General features: G+C 32.5%; 1 protein-coding gene across 2 annotated transcripts; it reads right to left on the reverse strand.

Annotated features, from left to right (window-relative positions):
* Positions 1-1,026: 1,026 nt before the first annotated feature.
* LOC133194795 (wnt inhibitory factor 1-like) lies at positions 1,027-24,032 on the reverse strand. 2 transcript variants are annotated; one of them, XM_061330702.1, is made up of 10 exons: positions 22,924-24,032; positions 20,278-20,417; positions 10,839-10,941; positions 5,832-5,975; positions 5,527-5,631; positions 5,003-5,098; positions 4,535-4,630; positions 4,093-4,188; positions 3,612-3,788; positions 1,027-1,475 (listed from the first exon to the last, which is right to left on the reverse strand). In XM_061330702.1, the coding sequence occupies exons 1-10, from the start codon at positions 23,072-23,074 to the stop codon at positions 1,345-1,347; spliced, it is 1,239 nt and encodes a 412-aa protein (XP_061186686.1). In that variant the 5' UTR covers positions 23,075-24,032; the 3' UTR covers positions 1,027-1,344. The 2 variants fall into 2 exon arrangements, with proteins under 2 accessions (XP_061186686.1, XP_061186685.1); XM_061330701.1 differs by having other exon boundaries at positions 4,979-5,098.
* Between the last annotated feature and the right edge of the window lie 1,996 nt (positions 24,033-26,028).

Here is a 26,028-nt window from a genome sequence, read left to right on the forward strand (position 1 = left end):
TCTTTCATTAATCATACACCAGAAATTTTCATTAATCAAGCAGGAAATTGCCTGAAAAAAAGCGTTGGTGGAGTAAAGGTGGTCTGTTGTATAAAAATAATAAAAACAAAGACCCCCGGATATCTTTGGAGCAAAGGTGTTGCGGAAGATCGTTATGCAGGATGAAATCATGGGAAAAAACGCCTTCTCTTAAGAGCATTTAGGACTTAATTTTGTAAATTACAACTATGCAGAACTAAACCAACAATAATTCGGTGATTAAAACAGATATTTCTTAGAATAAAATAATTTATTTTCGATCATTGTGTTTTGTACAATTATTCAAATAGCACACAAGTTTTTCATTAATAAATATAGAAAACGGCAATGTGTGAGTATAGTTTTATATTACATAATTATATAAAATTAACCATGTTTATTTTTACTCTTGCAAAACTAATTCAACTTCAGAATTATTAAAAAGCATACCTTTAGTCTCAAAACTTTGATAAGTATTCTTTACCATACTTTTTTCTAGACAATAGAAGTTAGTTCAACTTTTAAAGATATTTTAAAGCCCTCAAGTATGCTTCGCCAAAAAAAGTTGAGATTTTAGAATTCATTTACTCAAGATTTCAAATTTCATATACATTATGTCGATTACCAGTATAAAAATAATTCCAGTTCTAAATTATGTGTTACTATTTACGTCTTGCAGACAGGTTGGTGAAGAAGACGTTCCTGTGAATTCAGTTCCTTTCATTTCAACACTTCAAGAAGCAACTCACTTACGGATTGTATGGTCTACATTCAAATTGCAATATTTGAAAATAAGTTACTTTTAATTTTTAATTTTTAATTTTTTTAATTGTGATTTTTTACCTAACAAGAAGAATAACTGTAATTTTCCGTATTCAAATTAACGTAAAATTTCATAATGAATTTTCATTTTCTTTCTTTTTTTCACAAGTACATTGTACAAATGTTAAGAAAAAAGTTTAAATTTAGCTCACATATTTTTCCAACAGATATAAAAGCATTTTTTTTGGATTATTAAAATATTATTATAATTATTATAATAAAACTTATAATATTGCATTGACACATCAGCATAATTAAGCACATATTTAAAAATAGTGAATACATTGCTTCACATGCACTCACTTTCATTGTCTACAATGCATATGAGTTATCACAGACATTGAGGATAGGACTTAAGTTAATTTTAAGTTCCTTTTTCTGTTGTGTCTATTAGAAACCCGTATTATTTCAACCGGCACAATGCACGTATAATAATAATGCTATACACAGATCAGATAGACATCCGTATAAAAGTTGTCCACTCTACAAAGGTTTTGCCCTTTATCACCTCACGTAAGGCTTTCGTTTCCTTTTTGCTTTTTCTTTTCGTCTCTGTGCTCTCTCACGTTGCTTTTGTTGCCTCCTTCGTTTTCGTCTAGCAAATCTAGTTATATCAGCTAGTAACGTTTTCTTTCCTGTAAAAAATATTACTTTTATCATTAATTCTATTCAAAATCCTTCCTTCACATGTAATATTTTAGCCCATCTGAGCTGAAAGCTCAACTGAGCTTTTCTGATCGCATTTTGTCCGTCCTCCCTCTGTCTGTCTGTCTGCAAGCTCTTCATATTTTGAACTTCTTCCCAAGAAGAAACAAATATAAATTCCTTTTTCCCAAGGATGCTTTGTGGCAAGTTTGTTTGAAATTGGACCAGTGGATCTTGAAAAGAAGTCCAAAATGTGAAGAGCTTACAGACAGCTACACAGACGGACAGATGTAGGACGGACAAAATGCAAGCAGAAAAGCTCAATTGGCTCCTGGACTAGAGTCACACATTGGGCAATCAAGTTTTACATAGGATTGTAAAGGAAAAATCTTTAAAAATCTTCTAAAGAACAGGAAAGCCATAATTTGTCATATGCAGATGAAAGCATCCTATGGTATGTAAATTCAAGTTTGTTCAAATCATGACCCCCGGGGTTACCCTAACAAAAAATACTATAGTAAACTATAGTTAACTATAGTTTACTATAGTTAACTATAGTACCAAAGTAAAAACTTTGGAACTTTGATTTACTATAGTTAAAACTTTGGAACTTTGATTTACTATAGTTAAAACTTTGGAACTTTGAGTTAAAACTTTGGAACTTTGATTTACTATAGTTAAAACTTTGGAACTTTGATTTACTATAGTGAAAACTTTGGAACTTTGATTTACTATAGTGAAAACTTTGGAACTTTGATTTACTATAGTGAAAACTTTGGAACTTTGATCTCCTGTAGTGAAAACGTTGGAACTTTGATTTACTATAGTAAAAACTTTGGAACTTTGATTTACTATAGTAAAAACTTTGAAACTTTGATTTACTATAGTAAAAACTTTGAAACTTTGATTAAGTACGATAAATCCTGTGGAATTATGTTTTTGATTCCCATTCTTTACATTTTATGATATTTCAAGTTTAAGATTCATAAAAGCTTTAGGGAACATTTTTAAAACCCGACCCCTCCCCTAAAAGAATAATGTACAAGATATGAATTTTAATGTAAAGGTTGTCGCTGGCGCCGATAAATAGGCAATATTTATTTCAATGCATTTAATTTTAATGTTATGCAGATGTAACGTAAGTCTTATTTATGGAGAAAAAAATAATATATTATTGTGTCATTTAGAATCAAAATATCTGCTTCATCAACTTCAGTCAACATGTATTTTTTTTTAATTTATAAATGTAAATATTGCATTTGAATTAACTACTTTGTATATTTAAATAAAGATGTACAACAAAAACCAGCCCCAACCAACCCCATATCCACCCCTCCCCTAAAACGGCTAAATAATAAAAAAATAATAAAAATACATAAGTTGTTAAGCTAATGAAAAACCTTTGAAACTTTTATTAAGTATAGGAAAAACTTTGAAACTTTAATTAACTATAGTAAAAACTTTCGAACTTTGACTTACTATAGTGAAAACTTTGGAACTTTGATTTACTATAGTGAAAACTTTGGAACTTTGATTTACTATAGTAAAAACTTTGGAACTTTGATTTACTCTAGTGAAAACTTTGGAACTTTGATTTACTATAGTAAAAACTTTGGAACTTTAATTTACTACATAGTTAACTATAGTAAACTATAGTTAACTATAGTTTACTATAGCATTTTTTTGTTAGGGTATAGTTCGGGGCCACAATGAGCAATCAATGTTTGATACATATTTAGGCTAGGATTCTGTAGGAAAAAACTTTAAAATATTCTTCTAAAGAACAGGAAAGTCATGATTAGTCATATTTATATGGAGGCATCCTCAGGTTGCTTAGAATCAAGCTTGTTCAAATCATGAAAGCCGGGGGTTGAGTGGGGTGGGGCCACAATATGTGATCAAAGTTTTAGATTGGAATAGAAAGGGTAAAAAATCTGCTGTTGAAGAACAACAGAGCCATAGTTACTCAGATGAGTGTTGTGGCCCATGGCCCTCTTGTTATTTTTGTGTTTCATAAAGGGATTGAATCATTATGTATTTTGAAAGTGTCAGATCTTGAATCTGATATTAAACATAATTGAAAAAAAAATTCTTATTATCTGATTCAATTATTTAATTTTACATACGTTTTAATTTTAGCCTCGTCCTCTTTTTCTTATTATTTTTAGGATTCCTTGGTTTTTTATTATCGAGATTCTTCTTCTTTCCCTTCTTCTTTTTCTTCTTCTTCTTCTTTCTTTTCTTTTTGTTTTTCTTCTTTTTCCCATATCCAGTTTTAATGCCCTTTCGTCTCCTACTACGTCCTGTTATAGCAATTAGAATATCTTTCATATCAGCAAAACTTGTTTTTGGAGTACTAAAGCTCAATTTTATGACCCTGTTAAAAGTATAAAGTTATTGACAATGTCTTAAGAGAGACAACGATTTTCAGCATCAGTGCAAATTGAGCGATCTTATCTTTTACAAAGTGCAAAGTCCTTTGACTTTTAGATTTATCCTGGTTTTATCTTTTTCGAGCTTTGCATTTTTTCACGATGTTGGCTAATTAAACATTGTTGATTTATTTTCCAGCAAAACTGATGAGAAAATGAATGCAATGGTACTCACTTTGCTGACACAAGTTACCCTGGTAACCAACCGGACACCGGCATTTATTTACGCCTATACAGGTCCCACCATTTTGGCAGTTAGGTTTACACTTGCCTGTAAAGAGATTTACAGTTTACACTTGCCTGTAAAGAGGTTTACAAGGTTTACATTTGCCTGTACATGTGTAAATAAGATAAACAATGTTTGCATTTGCCTAAAAAGGAGTACATGCAACAAAGTGGAGGGTTGTTTGCCTGTATGAGATCTTAAAAATTTTACCATTCATATTTACTGTTCGTTTCATAAATGTTATTCTGATGTTTGATTTGATATTTTTTATGTGCAACAAATAATGTTCTATGCAAAAGTAAATATACTCCTGTGTTGATTAGGGTATATATATTTAGTTTTAGTAAAAAAGGGGTGATTTGTATAATACTTGACAACCGTAAAGACGTACTATATTGGCATGCGTTTCCAAGGTAACCAGATGTACACCAGCAGACGTCTTCCTGTATACATCGACCGCCATGCTGGCAAGGTGATTTACATAGAGCTGTTGAAATTCAAAGGAAAAATGTATAACAAAGAAAGAGTAAGTTACGGAATTTATAGTTATCTGAATAAAAAAAAGATTACAACATCGACGCTGCCATTTGCACTAAAACAAAATTTTAGAATTCAAACAGTCCTGTTATAGCAGCCTTTTTTTCTTTGTATATCAAAACTCGATTTACAGCACACTTAAATTACTTTGATGACTATGCAATTTTATATGTGTCCGGAAAATGTCAGTAATTTTAACCGAAATCAATCTATCGTTGGAATTCCCAATCTGATGTTTGTTTTCTAATTGTTCTCATGCAAATGACGTATCATCTGAAAAAGAAAAGGCACAACATACATTGATTGCTATCCCCATCCTTACCCCTCTCGCATCTTTTACCGGAAAAACCATCGGGGCAAATACACACTTCCGGTGACATACAAGTGCCGTTATTTTCACAAGCAGGATCACAAAGTGCTGTGAAATGTGAAATTACGTCATCGTAAGACAGAAAATTTATTACATGTATTAACTGATGAAGAGACAATCTTGTGAAAGAGAAAAGTGCAAAATGATAATAAGATATGAAATATTTTGTAGATGTTACATTGTACTGTATGCGCAGATATGAAACGCATAATATTTTTCTATTTGCTGAGAATAATGGTAAGTGGTTTTTCAGATTTTATTGACAAGTCTGCAGCTGCTGTATAAAGTAAGATTGAAGGAAGATTATTTCAGTGACTTATTGCTATGATTATTAATATAAGTATGCAGAGGAAAGTGATTTATTTTTCACAGGCCTTAAACACGGATCTTATTTTGACACTGGAGTTGTGTTTCTTTATTCATTGTGCATTTCATATGCATGTTGGCTATTACAGTCTCAAGTGCAATATACTTACATTTTTCACAGCGAGGGCCGTGGAAGCCTTGGGCACACTCACAAAAGCCATACTGACCACAACGTCCACCATTCAAACACTCAAAGTTACAGAGATCAGACGCAACTACAAAATATACATATTAACACACTTCAAATCTTTTGAAGAAAGTGCTTATACCCCTAGGGGACAATTTTGATTTATGAGTAGACACAGTTCGTAAGGGTATAGATAAATTGTGGAATTTTAAATATATATCAATTACTTCTGCACTCAGCAACTTAAGTCAAAGTATTTAAATTTTTTTTAAATAAGCCATTTTATACCTATTGCACTGCATTGTTTCTTTAATTTCAACTTCATGGGCGATCCACGTATAGGTCGACCATGTTTATTGAATATCTGTAATCCTAGTTCTAGTCCAGCAATACCCGTGTCTCGACCCGTACATGGTATAGACATCTGAAAAACTGAATAAAACATAATATCCTTAATTAATTAAATTTAAGGTAGTATATTGACAGATAACACTAATAGGGATCATATAATAGTCACTAATATTTACATAATAATTTTGCTTGTCGTTTGAAAGGTCGAATTTTCTTCATCTGATCGTCTCTTCTAAATCTCACCAACATGAAACAGCACTGTACAGTTTGTTCATCACGTGTTTTGACAACTATAGGTTTTGATTTCTATTGCAAACTTTTTTTAGCACTTAAATTCAAAAATGTAAATGGAAATTTAATCACTTTTTTTGGTTATTGTTTATCTGTAATTCACAAATGAACAAAGTTCATATTTGACTAGAGAGAATATTTAAAAGAATAATTGTGACGTCATAAAGCATGACTTTTTGATATATAAGATTAAAACTAGTGACATATATGTCAACCTTCGCTATACCTTTAAGTATAAAGAGTGTGATAAAAGAAAGTGAACAATGCATTCTCTTAAAAATGCAAGCTTTGAGTGATAGAAGATCGGTTTTGTTTTATGGCGATGACGTAAGAAACATCAAACAGGAACTGAATATGTTTCAACCATGCTTGATATTCTGAACACATTTCACACCTTTGAAAAGGAAAGAGAGAATCTACGTTTTCATTGAAGTAGCATTATCTGTGAAGACTCTTTTGTCAAGATTATATTGCAAAACTATTTCCTCTGACCTACTGTAGAATGCCCCTTAATGAAGAGTCATCTTTATATATACACGTATTTTGTTGGGATTTACAGAAATTAATGACAGAAATTAAGCAAAATTTTGAATAGGTTTGAATTCTCGAGCAAAGGTTAACATGTACAGTTTAAATTCATTCTTCAGTAAGTAAATCACAATCATTAAAGAGAATTATTTCATTACACAGGATTACCTACTGACTTTTGATTTTTATCAATTGGCACTGTATATTATGCAAAATAAAATATAATCACGATATACATCAAGTTAAAACATATCCCTTTAAGTGAAGGGTGAGTGCTCTCTACAAATATTTTCAAGTTGAAAACTATGTCAGAAAGTTGTTACTTAAAGAATGTTTACCTTTTTCTTGAGTTAGTTACCAGAACTTTTTTGCCAAAAGATGTACATGGTAACAGACATTTTTTTTTTTTTTTTGAGTGACCTTGACCTTAGCGGCATGACCTTGGGTGATGTTCACAACACAGATTTAGGTTAAAAGCAAAGATTGCTTGCATTAAGACTAGCATCAATGCAGGCATTAAGACCAGCAGCAACAATTTGCTTCACCATTGTTTACAAAGGGCATGTTTTGGATGACCTTGAAAATCAAGGAAAGAAATTGTTTAGTAGGCGGTTGAAATTTAAGTAATGCAAGTGCCTATTTTCAAAATGTCACAAAAATGACTGAGTTTAAATTTTTAATTTAAGAAATTTAATAAAGACAGACAAAGGCATGTAACACTGAAAAATTAAGCGCTGAATGATTTTTGAAGGAATGTGGAAACTTTCCTAAAATCTTAAGCATGAATGTAATCGATACAGAAAAGAACACTGAAGGAGCTGTTACGAAATATTTTTTTAAAATTGTTTGTGTACAGTAAACCTTTGTTATGTTCTATTTCCCAATACGTATCGCCATTGAAAGGAAATATCGCTTCTTCGATAACCTTGTCAATGTCGACCAAACGCTTTGGTTTCAAGCATCTATTAGAGTGAGCGATATGTACTCGATAGCAGTATAATCGTTTATTGAGGGTTTGCCTCTTGTACTAATTTATTGAAAGTAGGGAGGAAACCCTTGAAATTACAAAGCTTATCTTTTTGAAACTTTTGCAACAAGTTTTATGGAATTTATTGGAATGGCTTTTAAATGTTTGCATGTGAAAGAAATTGAGATTTAGAGAATTCAAACAACAAGAGGCAATTTTGATGCAGACATAGCAAATATAATTTTGATGCAGACTTAACAGATGTAAATAATAGATTAGTATGTTGTGTCATTATTAACCATTGTTTGCAATTAGGAGCACATCCTTTCTGTTTGGTAAGTGTGTTGGTTACTATGATTATTTTATCCAGTTATTTTTAGGACATGTCCTCAAATTTAAATCATATCACATTTTTTCTGACACTTTTTCAAAAAGGCCTTCAATTTTTTTTATTGTAGTAAAGATTTATCTCTGAAAGGTATTCTACTTTCTAATACATCTTTTCTATCCTTTCTCTCTTGTACTTTAAAATCTTCGGATTGAAGACCTTCGCCTTGCAGACAAGATTGAAATCAATCGCAGACAAAAGCCAGGACTTGGCAGTATCTCTTATACATTGGAACAAAACAAATCTAACGCATGAAAACTTCTACGTTTGACAGACGAACGATAAAACGAAGCTCTTGTTAAGATGGTTAAACTTTCACTCTCCCCAGCAGGGAAATGAACTAAAATTACCCCCGTTTGTCATAAAACATGATGGAGAATCGTGCAATGACACCATGTAGATAAAAACGTATATTCTGAGGTACTTCCCGTGTACCAATTTACTACCCAATGATACCCTCGTGATGGAAAACACGTGTAGAAAGATTCGGATCAAATATTTGATTTTCTTGAAGTTAATTGTAAAATCATTTTTCTTTTAGGGCTTTAGGTTAATTTTTATCGCATAAAATTCTTTTCCCGTGCTCTTTACTCCACAATGATAGGTTCGTTGTCTAGATATTTTTGAGACTGGAGCAATATATTCTGAATATTGACGGTTAATTAGCCTCGTTCTAGATAAGTTCGTCTCTCTCCGACACTTGGCGATATAATTAGCTTTTGTTGAAATACATACCGAAATATTTTTATCCTTTTTTATGTGTTTATAACTTTATATAAAATCAAATATTTACCTGTACAAATATGTTCCGAACATATACATGTATCTTAAATTCTCATGGAAAAAAAATCTCAAGTCGGACAGATTAAACAGGAAAATACTTTTCAGAGAGAAAAACATTTGACTATTTTCCGTATTAATTTACCTACTGCTAAATGAATATAAATTATATTATATAAATGATAAATTAAATGATTATGCCTTTCCAAGATAAAACTAGAATTTTAATTTTTCCTTGATGTATAGGCGAACTATCGATAACCGAAGCCGTTACTGGATTTTAATATTTAGGAGATAACATTTTCCTCACATTTCCCATTAATTCATAGATATTATCAATAATTCATTAAATCTTGCTTAATTCATGTTGTCATTCCCCTGGATATATTGAGGCCTAAGTATTTCAGCATGAACAGTAAACGAAGCACTGCTTTAACGTTGCGCTCATCCATTCTTGGCCTCCCTTTCGCTATCGTGCACAGTCACATATCTGTCTAGGAGTGACATGGAATCAGCGATAATTTTGGATATTTGTGGGACAAAACGTTTAATTATGTAATATTTATAACGGCTGGTGATACGAACTGGAGGTTTATTGCGATGTGAATCATTTCTGGACATGATACCAAGATGCTTCATCTAAGTTTAACCGCTTTATCTGTCTACGATAACTTCTAGATCCTTGGAAAGAATATTTTTATAAACGAGATATTAATATACACAGAGTATCATAGCCTCCTGTTTATATAATATGCGATACATTTTTATTGCCAAGCTAAACATGATAAGTTAATTCAACACTCATAATATTTGAACATCTTTTATGCAGCTGTACAGTATATCAGTATGTCATAAGTCGTAAAAACAACGCGGGATATTTGAAATAATTTGATTACATATCTAAATTTTTATCCCTTCATATAACTTGGGTCAAGTCAATGAGAACATTTCGTGCACATTGAAACACATGTGTTTAATAAAACAAAAGACCCTTAACAAAAACTGCAAATCTAGAATTAAAAATTCTTGAAACATTTTAGCATAAAAAACGGTTTCTTTTCTGTTCAAGTTGCCAGCTGTTAAGGAGTCCTTTTGTTTTTTGTTTTTTTTTTTTTAAATGAAAATAATAGTCCATCCATCGAAGCAAATGAATGTTGGATCCTGATAGGAGTTTCTGGTTTAGAGCTTATTAACAGGTATATGGAATGTTCAGTCTACTAGATTCTTAATTTATTGAGCCTTTTTTGTGTTCCAAAAATATAGAGTAGAATCTAATCTTCGCTTTAACTAATTGCCAATTTTAGCAATAAACATTATATTCTATGATATCGTAGTGGTAGAAAGTACATGTTTATTCTGATCTCATAGTAATAAAACATGTCTATTCTGACACTGTCAAAAGCTGTCTTTTCTGTCGTATTATACATGGGGTACATTTTTAGAAGTTGACCTCTTTGTGGAAAGTGGAAAAAAATATTCATTTTGATATCATTGTGGTGGAAACTGTTTGCTAATATACCCCCTCCCCGATATTTTTGTGACAGAGGGGTCCATTCTGACATAGTGTGAGTAGTATGCATGTAATAGAGGGTGCCTTTCTGCACTATGGTAATCGATTGTTTTCCGACCTTTTGGTGGTAAACTCTTCCTTTCTAGACATTATAATTTTTGACTTTACAGATGTAGAAATTTTCTAATCATATTGTGGTAGAGGCAACATATGCCGAGCTACTTTCAATAATTATTCGGTAACATTGCTTTTATAGAATTTATAGAAATTGGCATAGAAATTGACGTCGAATCTGAACGAAATTTTCCTGACACTATAGAAATTGACACTGGGTCGGTAGAACATTTTCCTGACACTTATGAAATTGACACTGTGTGTGTCGGTAGAACATTTTCCTGACTCTAATGAAATTGACATTGTGTCGGTAGAACATTTTCCTGACTCTAATGAAATTGATATTGTGTCGTCGGTAAAGCTTACTTTTTGGTCCGTCCGGTATGACACCAGAAGATGGAATGCTAAGAAGAGGTTTATACAAGAGGTTTTCATCCATGGATTGTAAGTCGTCAAACCAGTAAGTGAACTGAAAAAAAAGTACATGCATGTATAAATACATGTTGTTCTGCAGAGAGATTTTTAAGGAGGATTTTACATGTACCATCATCTAATAAAGATTATTAATTTACTTGAATTTGATTTATATATTCCTGAATTAGAAAAAATAATTTTCGTGAGCTGGTGATTTCCTCTTAAATTTTCTTACACTTTGGGTATTTTAATTGCAACTCTTTGTGATATTTTAGACAAAATGCAATCATTTGTACTGTATTCTCTAAGATTGACTTAAAACCTAATACAAGTGTGTTTTGTTTGCTTGGAAAGAATGTTATTCATTCATAAATGTACCAGTGTTTTCTACTTTAAAAAAGATTTGTCGAAGTATCAAATTTAAATGATTCAATGTTCGTATTTACGTGTATTTTATCTAAGTATTAACATACTTAAGTAAATTATGTCTTCATTTAAAAGATATATGCAAGTATCCATGAGGAATAATGTACGCAGACACAGAAATAATATATTACATGTCCTCTGTTTACATGTGAATCTACCAGATCAACTTGAAAGGGGTATTTTATAAAGGTGTTTTGTCTCATAATGCTTTGGAATGTCGTAAGATGGTACTCAAACTTATATTGGTGGCTGTAAGTATAATCCAAACAGATCACTACCAGAAATTCTCATCGTCAAACATCATTAATGTCGGGATTATCAGAAAATCGAAGCTATTCACGAACATGTGCTAAAAGGATTTGCATTAGAAAGGTGTTGCAGCTAATAAAATCAAACTAAACAGAAAACTGTATACGTTTCTTATAAAAATGTCCCTAAAACTTTTTTTTCCAATGGAATACTGGGCCTGAGATTAGAGTGAGGTATTTTAAGCTTTCAAAATATTTCGTAAAGTCATCGTTTAAAAATTAACGTTCGATTAGTTCATTTGATTTCAATTAATACGTTAACTAATTTTTCCGATAATCCTGTATAACCAGTGAACTTAAAAGAGGGATTAATCTGAAATACAATCCTGTATCTGGTAGGGGCGTTTATCGCATTGTACCCATTAGGAAAACATGTGGCGATAGAATTATTTCAAGCGACAATCTTTTAAGTAGTTTAAATTCGGTGCATGTGAAGTTTTTGCAACATTTGGTCTTGTTATCGTTTGATGGTCACGAAATTGTTCTCGTGTTCTACATTCTCTTTCTAAAAGAACTTTATTTTCGTCCCTTTTCACGTTGTCTTTACTTGTTTTCATTCCATTTTTTTTTTATTTTAACCACATTTTCGTATTATTTAAGTGGAAATTTCCTTCAATGATTTAATAATAATCCTCTTTATAGATAATAAACATGGGGGCTCAATTAGGCAGGTCATTTATAGCAATTTTGTTCAGGCACCTAAGCGACTTCCGGTTTGAGGGTGGGCAAAAGAAGAATGATCGTTGGCAATAATTAGACCAGCCGGCTATAATTAGTAGAGTCTTTCCAGGAGAATGTTAAACGATGTGTAAATGACTAAACTGGTTCATATCAACATCTTTGATCCGATGCTTTCCGCGATATTTTACAGCAAGCTAGCAAGACAGTTTGTCCCTTCCCGGGTCAATGGAAAAAGTAAGGCAGATGCCCCGTTATTTTCAGGGTCAGGTGGTTTTTAGGGCGAAATATGCGAATTTCATTTTACAATAGGAAGGAGTTTCCCAAGTATAAAAAAGTACAATCATTCATGTTCGAAAATATTTTTTAAGAAAGTCTGTTTCGCAAGACTTTTTATAATCTTTTTTTTTTCCCCTTCAAATAATTATACAAAAAAAAAAATGAAAATGTGCGTGGGGAACCACCTTGATGAAATGGGTGGTGTCTTAACGCTCAGATACCTACGATTTTTTTTCAGAAATATTTTCTAAATGACTTAGATGGAATTTTAAATGTTACGAAGATTTATGTCTCTCATTTGTGAAGTTTTAAATTTATATCGTTTAAATATTTTGCAACAATCATGTTTTAATTATTCAACAAACAAACATATTTTTCATTGCAAAAAATCGCCAAAAAAAAATAATAACCCATATGTCAAACATATCAATCGTGTGTTCCTGCTTATAAAGAAAACCACAGATAGATTCATTAGATAATTGATGTTTTCAATAAACAAAACGTAACGTCCAGCTTTATTGCTTAAATTGTTTTGGTTTTGTTTTTTATCAATAATGAAATATATTTCAAGAGGTGGTTTTCTTGAAACATACTTGACGGTTTTAGCAAATGAAACATGCCCATCGCAACATGAGTTTAACGATTTGCTTCTTGCCAATGTCGGCCTCTCTGACGCCTCCGAGTTCTCCGTGTAACCACACAAAAGTTTATTAAACCCAATTAATTTGTAATTTTTGGTAGCAGGCGTGAGAAGGTATGACAGTTTAATCTGAAGTAATCCTCTCTGATCGCGTTTTCATTGCTTGTGTCCCGAGTTCTCTTCGTCACGCCTATTTCAGATCGCGGCCATTTATCATAAATTGCCGATAGCGCACGGGGCGACAGACACTGTTTACTGACAATATTAAAAACTGCAAACTCGTCAATGATACAAACATAGCATTCAAAAGTGTCATCTTTTACAATCGTTCAATATTTGAGTGTCTCAACTCTATGCAAACACGTGCAAAAATATCCCCACCCACCTTAGTGTATACTTAGATACATGGTAACACATTCCAATGAAACCATTTGATGCAAAATCTAGTCTTCTTCGCAACTGAACATTTCTTTAGATGTCAAAGACACAGCTTAATCATTTTTATAGTTAAATTTGGGTTTCATTGACTCATCCTAGCACTCGACAGAAAACAAATAAACATGAAAAAATACCACATTGTCATTCAAAGGAGGGTTTGCCCTCTAATTAGTCTTTTTTTTTTCAAGAACACAGAAAAACACGGTAACTTGAAGAAATCGTGAAATTTTTGAATGTATATATTTATCTCAAACTGCTTTATATCATCTTATGATTTAACAATTAAATAAATAAAACTTTTGATAAAAACTTAAGAAAATTGTTTAAAAATACAGAATAATTCAGCAAAACTTGATTCAAGGGATTTTCCCCCTTTTTTCAAATTTAATTCTTTGTCAAAAATCCTTTCATGAACATGATATGTAAAATGTTTATAAATTCTTCAAAATACTAGAATTTAAAATGAATCAATATTGATGAACTCAATATGAAGTTCAAATAAGAAGTTCAAATGAAAACTTTAAGATTGAATATTTTTAATATTATAGCAAAAATATTGACAAAGTAAGTGGTCCTATAAAGAGATACAACATTTTTAAGAGCAATTGATGTTCCGTATTTTTATTAAACCTTTTTTATTGTCTAAACAAATAAACCACATAACATCATAAATCAAAAGTTATTCTATCTTAATGACAAGCTCGTTTAAAATGATGTATGATAGATCGAGATTCCTTGCACGATTTGGATAGCGCTGTTCACTCGTTACTCCAAATCAAACGCACGCTAATATACTTAGTGGTTCGGCTTATTCCAAACAGATGCAATCGAGCACACCTCTTCAGAACAACGATAAGGCTTTTTTGCGCGTGCTTCATTTTTGCATAACACGACAGACTTTCAGACCTAGATGAAATGCTTCAAGGAATGCTAATAAAAAAGAGAGAGAAGTATGAAATTAACGAAGGGGAGAAGTGGTAAAAGGGATTGCGAATAAAACTGGAACAAAATCCTTCCGAATAAAAACGAGAAAAAAAACTAATGGTATGATAAAAAAAATCTCTGATAGAAAGTCATGGCTCTTTAAAGAATTCAATTGCCGATTCATTTCATTGCAATAACATGCAATTGGAGATAGAAATTTGACTGGAATTTTCTTTAAAGATGACGATCACCGATTCATTTCAATGAAATAACATGGAATTGTAGACAGAAATTATGCGACTGATTTCACTTTTTCTTGCTCATCCTCATAACCGCAACAATGACATAGCCTTGAAAAGTTAAAATAAAGTCTTATGAATGAATGAGGACACCTAGCTTGGCTGGCCTTCATTGTAAAACAGTTGCATGCCCACCCTGGTAGCTGTTGAATTCTTGTTCACGTGAATGCATCGGAGATTCGTATCGAACGTGACAATCATTTGCTTCAATTCATTCAAACAAATTTCGGTGGGTAGAAAGTTAGTCAGATTTCTTTTACATATTTACTTGCACGGGAATCTACCTCAGACCCTTTAAAGCTTTAACATTTTCAGAACTTGAACCTCAGTTTCTGTTAATAAATCCTGTAGATGATTTGTATCAGTCGTATCACGATATAGGAACTTCATTTCGGGAATTTGTTATAGAAATAATAGGATAAAAAATATTAACTAAGATGAAGTCTTATAATACATGTATATTCAGTTATACAGGAAATGAGACATGGTTTTTTTTTCCCCTTAAATTCTATTATTTTTCGAACAAAAAAATTATTTTGAACCAGCAAAGAAAAGGAAACTAAACATTTTATATAAATAATACGTAAGAATTCGCCAAATAAACAATATATTGCAAAAATTACTCTGTATTGACTTGACAGGGGAAATATAAATTCCATTATATATACATAAATGTGAAAACAGGATGAAAAAAAGTAAGTTTCACTGAAAAGAAAACCGATAACTGTCTCCCTTAATATTAGGACAATTGAAGAGAGAGCGCAATATTAATCAACATGTGTCTAATAAATCTGTTGGTTTCTGACGCGCTGACGTTATCGAAAAGTAAAAAGAAAAAGAGCTCATATTTTACGTTTGAATTTTTTAACTGACTGCCTTTTAAAGCCTGTTTACACGATTGTCACACCCTTGTGTTTAATCATTGCACGTTATCAACTCTCTACTGAATATTGGACCCCTTTCTCAAGAGCCCTTTGGAATATATGATATCATTGTTTAAATCTCTGTTGAAGATGTTAGTACAGACTTATCGGTATTTGCTCATCTAATAAAACATTTGGAGGACTTTACAAGTTTGCATGGAGAGGCTATACCTTAAAAGCGACCGAGATCTCCTCAGAATAAAACAACGTCCTTCAAAAATTATTAAAAAATTTTCGAAGTTTTGGGAATATTTTATGGATGAAATAAATGGCATGAATTTGACATTGCTTTTTCATTTTGCAGATGACGAATTTCTTTGATGGCATAAGATTTCGATACGTATTATATTGAGAAAAATCACTTTGATAACCTTCATCAAACAATTAGAATTTTAATACTTTCCGAAAGGCCCATATGCTCAAACTTGAGTAGGATAATGTAATAGAAAAAAAATTATTTTGATTTCTTAGTCTCAAAGCTTAGAGGAGTGAGGGAATTTCTTTTTACTTATATGTCAAAACTTCCGATAACTGATATTTCGCTATTTTAAGCATTCTATCGTTATCCGAAAATTATTTGCTTATTATGATCAGTATGTTAATTGCAGAAATAGCAACTATCCACTGGATCCATTGAACCCTAAAACAAACCTATATTTAGATCCAAATTCCAAAGACAAATTGGAGGATACATGCTGTACTTCATATGCAAATTAGTAACTTTAAGACTGTCAATCCTATACCTTAGAACGTACAAATGGCATGGAAGTTCTGTCAGAAACTGAAGAATTAGGAGTCGTAGACTTTACAACATTTAATTCTCTGTGAACAAGGATTTTGAAAGAAAGATTGTGATTAATGGCTCAACATCAAATGATTAATACAACATACATGTAGCTTATCTTTACACTCAAAAATCTGAATATAAGAATTTGGTTGTGTCAAAATTTGACCTTTGCGTATCTATCCTATTAAAGAATAATCTTTTATTGCCAATGATATTTAGATTACCTAAGGAAAAAGCCAGATTTGATAGAATACTTTGAAAACAAACTACAAAGTAGCTCACAACTCTATGCTGAATAATTACTGAGGTTGATATATATCATAACTGCGGGAATAAGATGTAAATAGTCAAGGGAAACAAAAAATGTGTCTAAATATAGATTTTATTTTTATAATTCAAGAAATATGATGTCACGACCTTTACCATCATTATTTACAGATTTACTTTATATTCTTTTTTAAGCATAAACCTTGAACACTAACCAATCTGCTAAAGCCAAACCAGACAAAATCCGAAGCAGACAGTGTTCTAATTACCCTGCATTATAGCAGTGCTGCTCACGCGGTGTTAATAGAATTCGCGTGGCGTTTGTCTCGACACGGACTCTAATGAGCCCAAGGTTTTTGTCGTCTGGATAAACTCGAATGTATTGTTTACTATTTTCTTTCAGAATCTTTCATTGTGTCAGTTCTTCATAGAAAACGAATAAATTGAAACTTTTGGTGTGTAAACGTTGATTATGTATGACTCACGAAAACTGAGACCTTCACAATGACTATTTTACCCTCATTCACAGTCGCCCGCTTGGCGCAGTGGTTAGTGCGTTTGCTTTAGAGTCGCGGAGTAAGGAGTTGAACCTTGCGTTGCGGGTTCGACTCCACTGTGTGACGCGGAGACCGGTCCCTTCGATGAGACTGTATAAACCGAGGTCCCGTGTCGCTGTAGGTGCTGGCACGAAAAAGACCCCTCACTGCTCAAAGGCCGTAAGTGCCGAGTGTAGGTCTAAATATGCAAAAAAGTGTTGGCCTCCCAATATGGGTGAAAAAGTTCTCAAAGGGACATTAAACAAACAAACCAACCCTCAAATACATCATATCTCTCCATTCACTAATTACTTCTGTAGCAAGTTTTAGATTAAATGGTCAAATGATACTTTTCATATTGTTTCCATCCATTGATAAGAAGATATCCAAAACATTGACCTTGACGTTTGACCTTTTGAACCTCAAATGAATGGGTGGTACCCCTGTGTACCTCTGCAGCGTCAAATAGTACTCAAAATATCGTGTCCACAACAGTACTGAGCCAGTCAATAGGCAATGTTGCAGGGGGATAAAAAAAATCTTAGCTATACTTGCAAACCCCCGTTTTTTTTAACCTAAAGAGAGGAAAGATATTAAATAAATACTATACATTAAAAGTCATTCCTACATGCAGACAATTTATTATGAAGAGAGCAATCAATGTCAGTTGTAATCCAGAGCTGGGCTTAAGAAGACGTTTTAATTTTATTCCTTCCTGTCTAATTACTCAGTAGTAAATGCTACTTGTTGTTTAAGCGTGTTGCGAATTTTGTCTTTTTGGAAAATGTATGTTATACAATAGGTTTACTATATCATTTTCTCGGGGTACTTTTTCCAATGATTATCGTCAGTTTATCATAAATGTACACTGTAGACGCAAACACAGCGCTCAGTGATTTCTGTAATCTTCATATTTACACCTGAAATCGGAATATCATATAGCATTTCTTTAAAAATAGACAAAATGTTTTCTGTATCGGATCGGGTTCAGTGTTTTACATAAACTTAGGTATTTCCGTAATCCGCCATGGCTACGCCACTTGACCTCTCTACATCCTCCGCGTTCTTCTGTTTATAATAAACGTCAAAGAAACGTGTTTTAGTTCCAAATCTGTTGCCCCTTTCCTGTTATTATGGTGAATGTTGATTCAACAGTCGCACAAATATTTATCTGTGTAGTCGAGTGCCTGGCGAAGTTTGTATCGCTTTCTTAATAGCTAGTAATAAGTTATTTGCAGAGCATTTTACAAACGTGACGTTTCTCTGTATTTTTCGGGTAGAGGGTACAGTTTCATGACATATCTTCAAATGCACTTTGATGTAATTGTTCGAAAGAATCCTTTAAAATGATTTCATTGGCTTGTTGTTTCAGTTTAGAGACTTTCGTGGGTAAATCTTTCTATTTTAGTTGGATTTATTTCATCGAAGAAGAAACACCGATTAAATGAACAACGAAAGGGAAAAAAATTGACGTGGATGTAAAATCGACACTTATTTTAACCCTGTTTCAGTTCGATTTAATTTTTTTTGAATCCTAAGAGAAATCGATGTATGTACAGCGAACAAAACTTTGCGTCTGTTTCAAGTAGCTTTATAAAGCCTGATTACTTTTAAAATGAGAATTTAAAGACTCCCATCTAGGCATTAATTGTCAAAAATCATTAAAAATACATGTGTGATTCATTTCATGATTTTTTTATCGGTGCATGACGAAAGTTTGGCAGTTAATTTACTAAATGTAAATCTCGCTCATATTGACTCTCGTTGCGTACTATAGACGCGAAATTCAAGCTTTCAATTCGCCTCCCGCGATTTGTGCATTCTTATTATTTGTATTGTTCGAAATTAAAAACAAGGTCATTTTGATAATAAACAATTGAAAACAATTAGTCGTTTTAATTTTTTCCACCCCAGAGTGTTTTTTTTCTATCTATATATAATTACTTTTTGAAATCTTACACTCTCTTTCTCTATCTGGACAAAAATTCTGTTCTTCAACCTACAAAATCCTGACAAAGAGTTTTTAAGAAATCGCCCGTTACAAATACACTTTTGATGTGTCAAAACTGATGTTTGCCCCGGATAAAGATATGAAAGATTTATCCCCTATCATTCTTTTGTTGGAGCCTTTTGCACCCCTCGAAGACATTTTATTCTTGTGGTCATTCAGTTGCCATTCAATGTCATTTGCATTATCTTCTTAGCTTTCGTATAAAGACCCCGATGAGTGTCGGAAAAGGATTTATATTCAATTTTTAAACGGATGAATTTACGAGCGATCAGTGGTCCTAGGACGAATGCAATTTGCTTTTTTGCTGGTCGTGCTCGAATAGCTTTATAGAATGAAGACACTAATTGGCGGAAGAAAGAAAAAAGACCCATTAGGTATCCATGTGATATCTATTTGAGATTAAGGATATCTTTGTTTTGGAATAGACAAAAGAGATTAAAAAAATGTTTCGGGCATTTTCTAAACCATTGTACCACAAACAAATATATTTATAGTCCTTGAGTATTATTTTGAGGTTTTTTTCTGTTTAGTTGAATAGAGTTGCAGATTTTTGTACCACAAACAAAAATATATTAATAGTCCTTGAATTATTTTGAGGTTTTCTGTTTAATTGAACAGAGTTGCATATTTTATTGGGGGAAAACATTTAGGTTCGTACACACCATAGAATACTTCTTTGACAACGTTAATTGTATAAGCCATTTGACTTAGTGTACTGATTTAAAACAAATCACAATGCACAAATTAGTAAGATATTTTTAAAATAATTGTTTTTTCAAGGTCATCTGCATTTTACTCAGAATGCACGGATCTTTCATTTTACACAATGATGTGGAATACCGCTTATCTTTTCGATCCCACAAAATTTATCTTACCATATCCGGTCCTGCTTCCCAGGTGAGGTTAACAGTTTCTACTTCCGGAGGAATTACGGGTATACTTTCTTCCACATTCGGATCAAGTAAATATGGTGCAACAGATCCATCACTGATAATGAAAACTTCCAAGGGGTATCCTGCAAAACACATAAAACGATGACTCTCGAGCACAAAATTATTTCTTTGAGTCAGTTAAACTTTAGCAAATTAAATTGAATGTTGCTTTGAAAGTTATAATATAATAGGCTAGCTTCTGAGAGAAAAATATTCGCGAAGCAAATATAAATAATCCAGAACAGATGATTGATAATTACGTTCATTAAGATGCATTATAATAAATATCAAATGTTGCGCAACAATAATATCGAAGTAATTGATGATAATATCACGAGGTAGATTTAAACTTTGATGTACACTTTCATAGAATGGGACATTTAATCATGTCGTTCTATTATATCATTTTTCAAAAAAAGTGTTCTTTCAATGGAAATATATTAGACATTAAAATGTTTACCTTTCAACAGGTGACAGTTAATTGTTATAGGTAGATAAAAATATTTATTAATGGGAAAAAAATAATAGTACCCCTTATCTGTTTTTCAAGATTATGATTTTTTTTCTCCCTTACGTTTTTATCGTTTATGAGAGGTCCATAAAACATTTTAAAAGAATTAAATTCAATTTACAGTATGTTAGATTCATTCATTCCATATGTTTGAAATCTTGATAAGAATGTCTCTCAAATTGCAGCAAAATGACATTTTAATGATTAAATGTTCAAAGCCAGACCAGATATAATACGGGAAATTCTGAATATCGGAACCTATAGAGTTTTTTTAAGTGCACAGCATTAGTGAAAATGTCTGTTTTTCTCGTTTACATGTACAACTGCAAAAGGTCTTTAAGAATTGCTCTTTATCTTGAGGCAATTGTCTAGTGCAAGGTCGATTCTCTTCATTGCAATAAATTGCTTTAGAACATCAATAAAATGTTATAAAGTGCTAACTGACTTTTCAACCACTTTTTCAAAGACGATATTTTCTGCAGTATAATTATGTCAATAGTGGCTTTTCTTTATTTCAATTATATATGGCCATGTCGAAGATGAACCTACAGTTTACGGGGCAAATTCCATCGAGTCTGCATATTACAAGAGGTGCTTCCCCTCAAGCCTTAAATTTAGCCAAGGCTAAAACATTTGTATGATTATTCTATTTATGCTTTCGAACAAGATTTTTACCGTGTGCTTTACAAGCGTCTAACAGGCTTTAATTTCGAAACTAACTCTTTTTCGATTAAAGTTCCATTAAAATTCCATCAGTTGTTCAAATTCCTCACTAAGTGTACATTGAATATCATTTCAATAACCTCTATTGACAGACACTTGTCGTGTATATTTACAAATCAGCCAAATTATACGATAAATCTAATATCATTGAAATACGAATTATCCGTTTATTGACAATCGAGATGATCAAATTATGCCTTGAGTACGGTATTACTTAATATTTGTCGGGTAACAATTGTCACAAATTTGATAACAGATTTTTAAAAAATTAAATGAGGTTAAGGTGATTCATAAAACGTATATTAACATGTGCACAGCATAAAACTAGCCCTTGTAATATAGATTCGAAGAACTGATTAACCTAAAATGATTTTGGAAGTAATTTTATTTCTCCAGGTGACAAACTACGGATATTTGATTATGATTTTTAATGAATGTATATAACATTTCAGTTTCTTCCGCTCGTAGAAAGCAGAGTTTAAAAATGTGGCCATTGTTTTAAAGCTAAAGATGAAATATGATATTTAAATATTACAAGTATAAAGAAACTCTAGCACCTGCCTTGAACAATATTAAAATGTTCTGATCATGAAATTGGCCTCTCACGTTTAGGATAAACTAAGTCAACCTTCATAACTTAATTAACAAATTATTTATATATATTTATCCGCACCCAAAGTCTAAAAAGAATGAGCAAAAACTCATTTGTTTTAACAGATCAACTACCATCTTTTTCCGATATGTTAAAAAGTGGTAATTATTACATCACAGCAAGACTTCGTATTTCATATAACTTCTAATGTTAAAGCTCAGGCTGTTATATTTGTTTTTGAGTGATATGCTTTAAATCATGCTGTGAGATGTCTGTATCGTAATTAAAACAGTAAATCTTCATTCATTAATGATCTAGATATTACACGACGTTGGTACATTATCGCGTGCCTCATTGTAAAATATTCCATGCAAAAACATAAAAGTAAACGAAAAATACACTCCGATCGTAAAATATGAATAAAAGAACGACCCAAATCGCTTACAGGCACTTCAGGTTCTGAGATTGTAATTTTTTCCGCCTTCAATCCTATAGGGACAACTAGTGTGAATTCATCAAAGTGGCTCAAAGGTAGCTTTTACGTGTTCTTTTACCAGGAAACTGAAAGCTGTGGTTGTTTTGGTGTCGGCGAGAAGCGATATCGTTGAAACTAACATGCTTTCCTGTCAAACTCACGAGGGAATCAGTTTCATCGGAAAGAGAAATCGAACACGGAATTCTTAATCGAGACTTACTTTCTGAGAACAGAGCAATAAATAAATATTACTTATTTGTCCCTGGGAAAAATATATTAAGGACTTACCGAAGAAGCTAGCTATTTGTTTTTCATCAATCCAGAGAGAGAGTTTAGTCCGTGACCTCGAAATGGATGAAGGCAATATCACTATGATAAAGAACATGTGATAAAGTAGCATGGCTAGGGCACCAGCAACTTTGATTGTGGCTTTACACATCGTTCCACCCGGGAAAATAATTCACAAAACACGGTAACTTCTTCAAGAGTTTTAAAAATTTTATATCAATAAATAGCCTAGATATCATGATAGTTTTTCCTATCACAGAAGAATCTTCTTAGATCTTGTAATTCCTGGTAGGACAAGCACACTTAAGACACAAGTGTATGATGAGGCACGGGGTCTTCATGTAGTTTCTTTGGTTGACTGGCCTCTGTTGAAAATAAAACACCGAAGTCCCCCTCTTTGGATCTGATCACAAGTTTTGATACGAGTGTGACATAAGAACAATCTAGAGTTTCAATGACATCGTGGTCTATGTCGAACATGTTAGCATCTTCTAGCGTTGGTTTTTCCCTAACGGTGAAAATGGCTCTATTCAACCCTATCGGCAGACGGTAAGCGGATTCTGTGCTAAAATACCACCTCTCTTTCACGCTTAAACAATGCAGTACTTTTTGACCAAACCAATCGTCGTTTCTTTTAAATATCCCTCCTAGATCATGCTTCGTTTTTATTGTTTGCGATTAAAAATAATCTCGGCTTTCACAACCAATCGAAGGTGAGTATCAGATACTTTTGTTTCTTTCTATAAGAATTTTGAAAGGTGGAGAGAGGGTGAAAACTCTTAATTTTTTTTTTAAATCTTTGTTGTCAATCATAAACCATCGCTTCTAATGTTTTGCTCAATCAAACAATGATCTTTCACAATGAAAATATCCAATGAAGATTTAATGGTTCAGAGCTATGTAAAGAAAACTCCTCCCCAAAATGCGCCAAGGCGAGCGCATTTTTATTATCAAGTGACAGTAAACAGATTTTCAATATTTCTTGCTGAATCGAACACGCCGAAGATGCCCCGACGCTGGCACCAATATCATGACCACTTGCTGCTTCATGAATTATTTTCTTTGAATGTAAATCAGTTCGTATCACACGGCAGTCCACTTCATGAACAATGTTCCATACCTACAGGTGGTAGTCAAAAATAATCTACCAATTTTGTAAAGAATTATGATTTGCCTTCCTACACGTCCTGTTAACGGGGGCGGCGACGACTTCAATCTGTTGCTCTTACATTGAAATCAATTTATCAGGGGAAGGGGTTTATTATCCCTCCCTCCTACTTTTCTTTATCTACTGACCTTGCTCCATACAAATAAACCCCGCCAAAGAGATTTCCTCTGAATACGATATATGTCAATACTGACTAAGGGGGAGAAGACAACAAAAACGTGTATTTATCATTGCACTCCCACAAGTCTACCAGGAAATCAGTGAATCTATAAATCTCTGGAACCAAATTAACTAATTTGGTGATTTTAAAGAGAATCTGCTTTTTGCTCAATGTCATATATCCCACTCTATAGTGTACTTTTATGAAATTAAAACATTACGTAACTTTCGTATCCACATACAAAGAAATTCACTTGATATAACTTCTAAAATAACACCATAACACACCTTCTTTTTATTCATACAATAATATGGTCATTATCTTTAATACAGAACTTTTATTCTATAAGTAATAGTATTTTTCTTAGACTTAAAATTTTCTATAACAAGAGATGTTTTCATAATGAAATTTTCGTTGTAATTGTTGTTTGAAAGCATTTCGAAATTATTGCAATTATAGAAACGAGCATCAAGCAGTCCAGATGTTTTTGCCATTGTTTGGAACATGTATCATGAACCAACTTTTGCCTCATAAATTATATTACCTTTTAGTGTTTCAATAGTGGCAAATGCACTACCTATAGAGATTATAAATTTGTCAGTGACAGAGTGATTTCACGTCTGATAATCAAACGTTCTCAGGACTAATTTACAAGTGTATTTTTTTTTTTCAGGATTCGATATGAGTGGTGAGTTGGCATGTTTCTGAACGTCATGCTTTTATTTTCCAATGTGAGTAGTTGACCCAGCTTCATTTAAAAAAATCCAATTTACATTCCATTCGTAAAACTATATATTGCTGAAGACGCAATGTATGACAGACCTTACTATGAGAAAATAAAACCAATTCTCATATCAAATCTTTGTACATCATCTCTTGCAGTTTTCATTTTCTAACTCTAAAATTTTCGTCATATAATCTGCTGCCGAATGAGATACAAATCCGTTTGTTCTTTGAAATTCTTTCGATCCATCCTGTACCACTCTCATGTCTTCACCATTCAGCTTTTTGATTGTAAAAGCGATGCATACAAGGACGAGGGTACCTCTTTTCATGTCTGAAGTCGTAGGAGAGCTTCATTTGTTTGTTATTGTTGGTTTTAAATGGATTATATTTAAATCCTATTGACCTATTGTCAGAGTCAATATTGTTTTATGGCCGACGTACCGGGCCGCGGTACATAAATACATTTTAACACTCAGGTGCGAGATTTTCCAGCAAGATTTAAGGAGTATTCTGATTTTCTGAGCAGAGTGCTTGGTGATTTAAGAGGATTGTTAGAAATAGGGAAATTAAGATCGACATACGTTTTCTATTTTCTCTACCTAAGGAACATATGAGAAAATCGAATGAAAATCGGTTTTCATTTTCATGTATTTATTTTTTGTTTCAAGAAAAAAAAAAGTAAAATTGATTAGATTCATAGAAACTGTTCGCTCTTACCACTGTCGACAAAACTAAAACCTTGCAAAAGAAGGAACAACTATGCATTATTTATAGTTGATTTCAAGTCACTGACTTACTACAAATATTCAATAAAGTAAAAAATTAATCGTCGATTTTTTTTTTTATGTTCGTATACCTGTAGTTTCAGAAGTAGTGTTTTTGGTCTTTTAATTCTTATTATTCAAAAAATAATTTTGAAAATTAAAAGGCACCATTGAAATTAAAGAATTTAATTATGTCCTCAAAAGGTAACGGACAGTACAGTTTAGAGCACTAGCTGGGGGTATCTTTGAAAACAGTAGAAAGTATCCGGAAAATGTTAAACATGCTC

This window comes from Saccostrea echinata, unplaced genomic scaffold, assembly GCF_033153115.1.
Source record: "Saccostrea echinata isolate AGI-Se365-2 ecotype Australia unplaced genomic scaffold, CSIRO_AGI_Sech_v1 ptg000029l, whole genome shotgun sequence".
In the NCBI taxonomy this organism is placed as follows: Eukaryota; Metazoa; Mollusca; class Bivalvia; order Ostreida; family Ostreidae; genus Saccostrea; species Saccostrea echinata.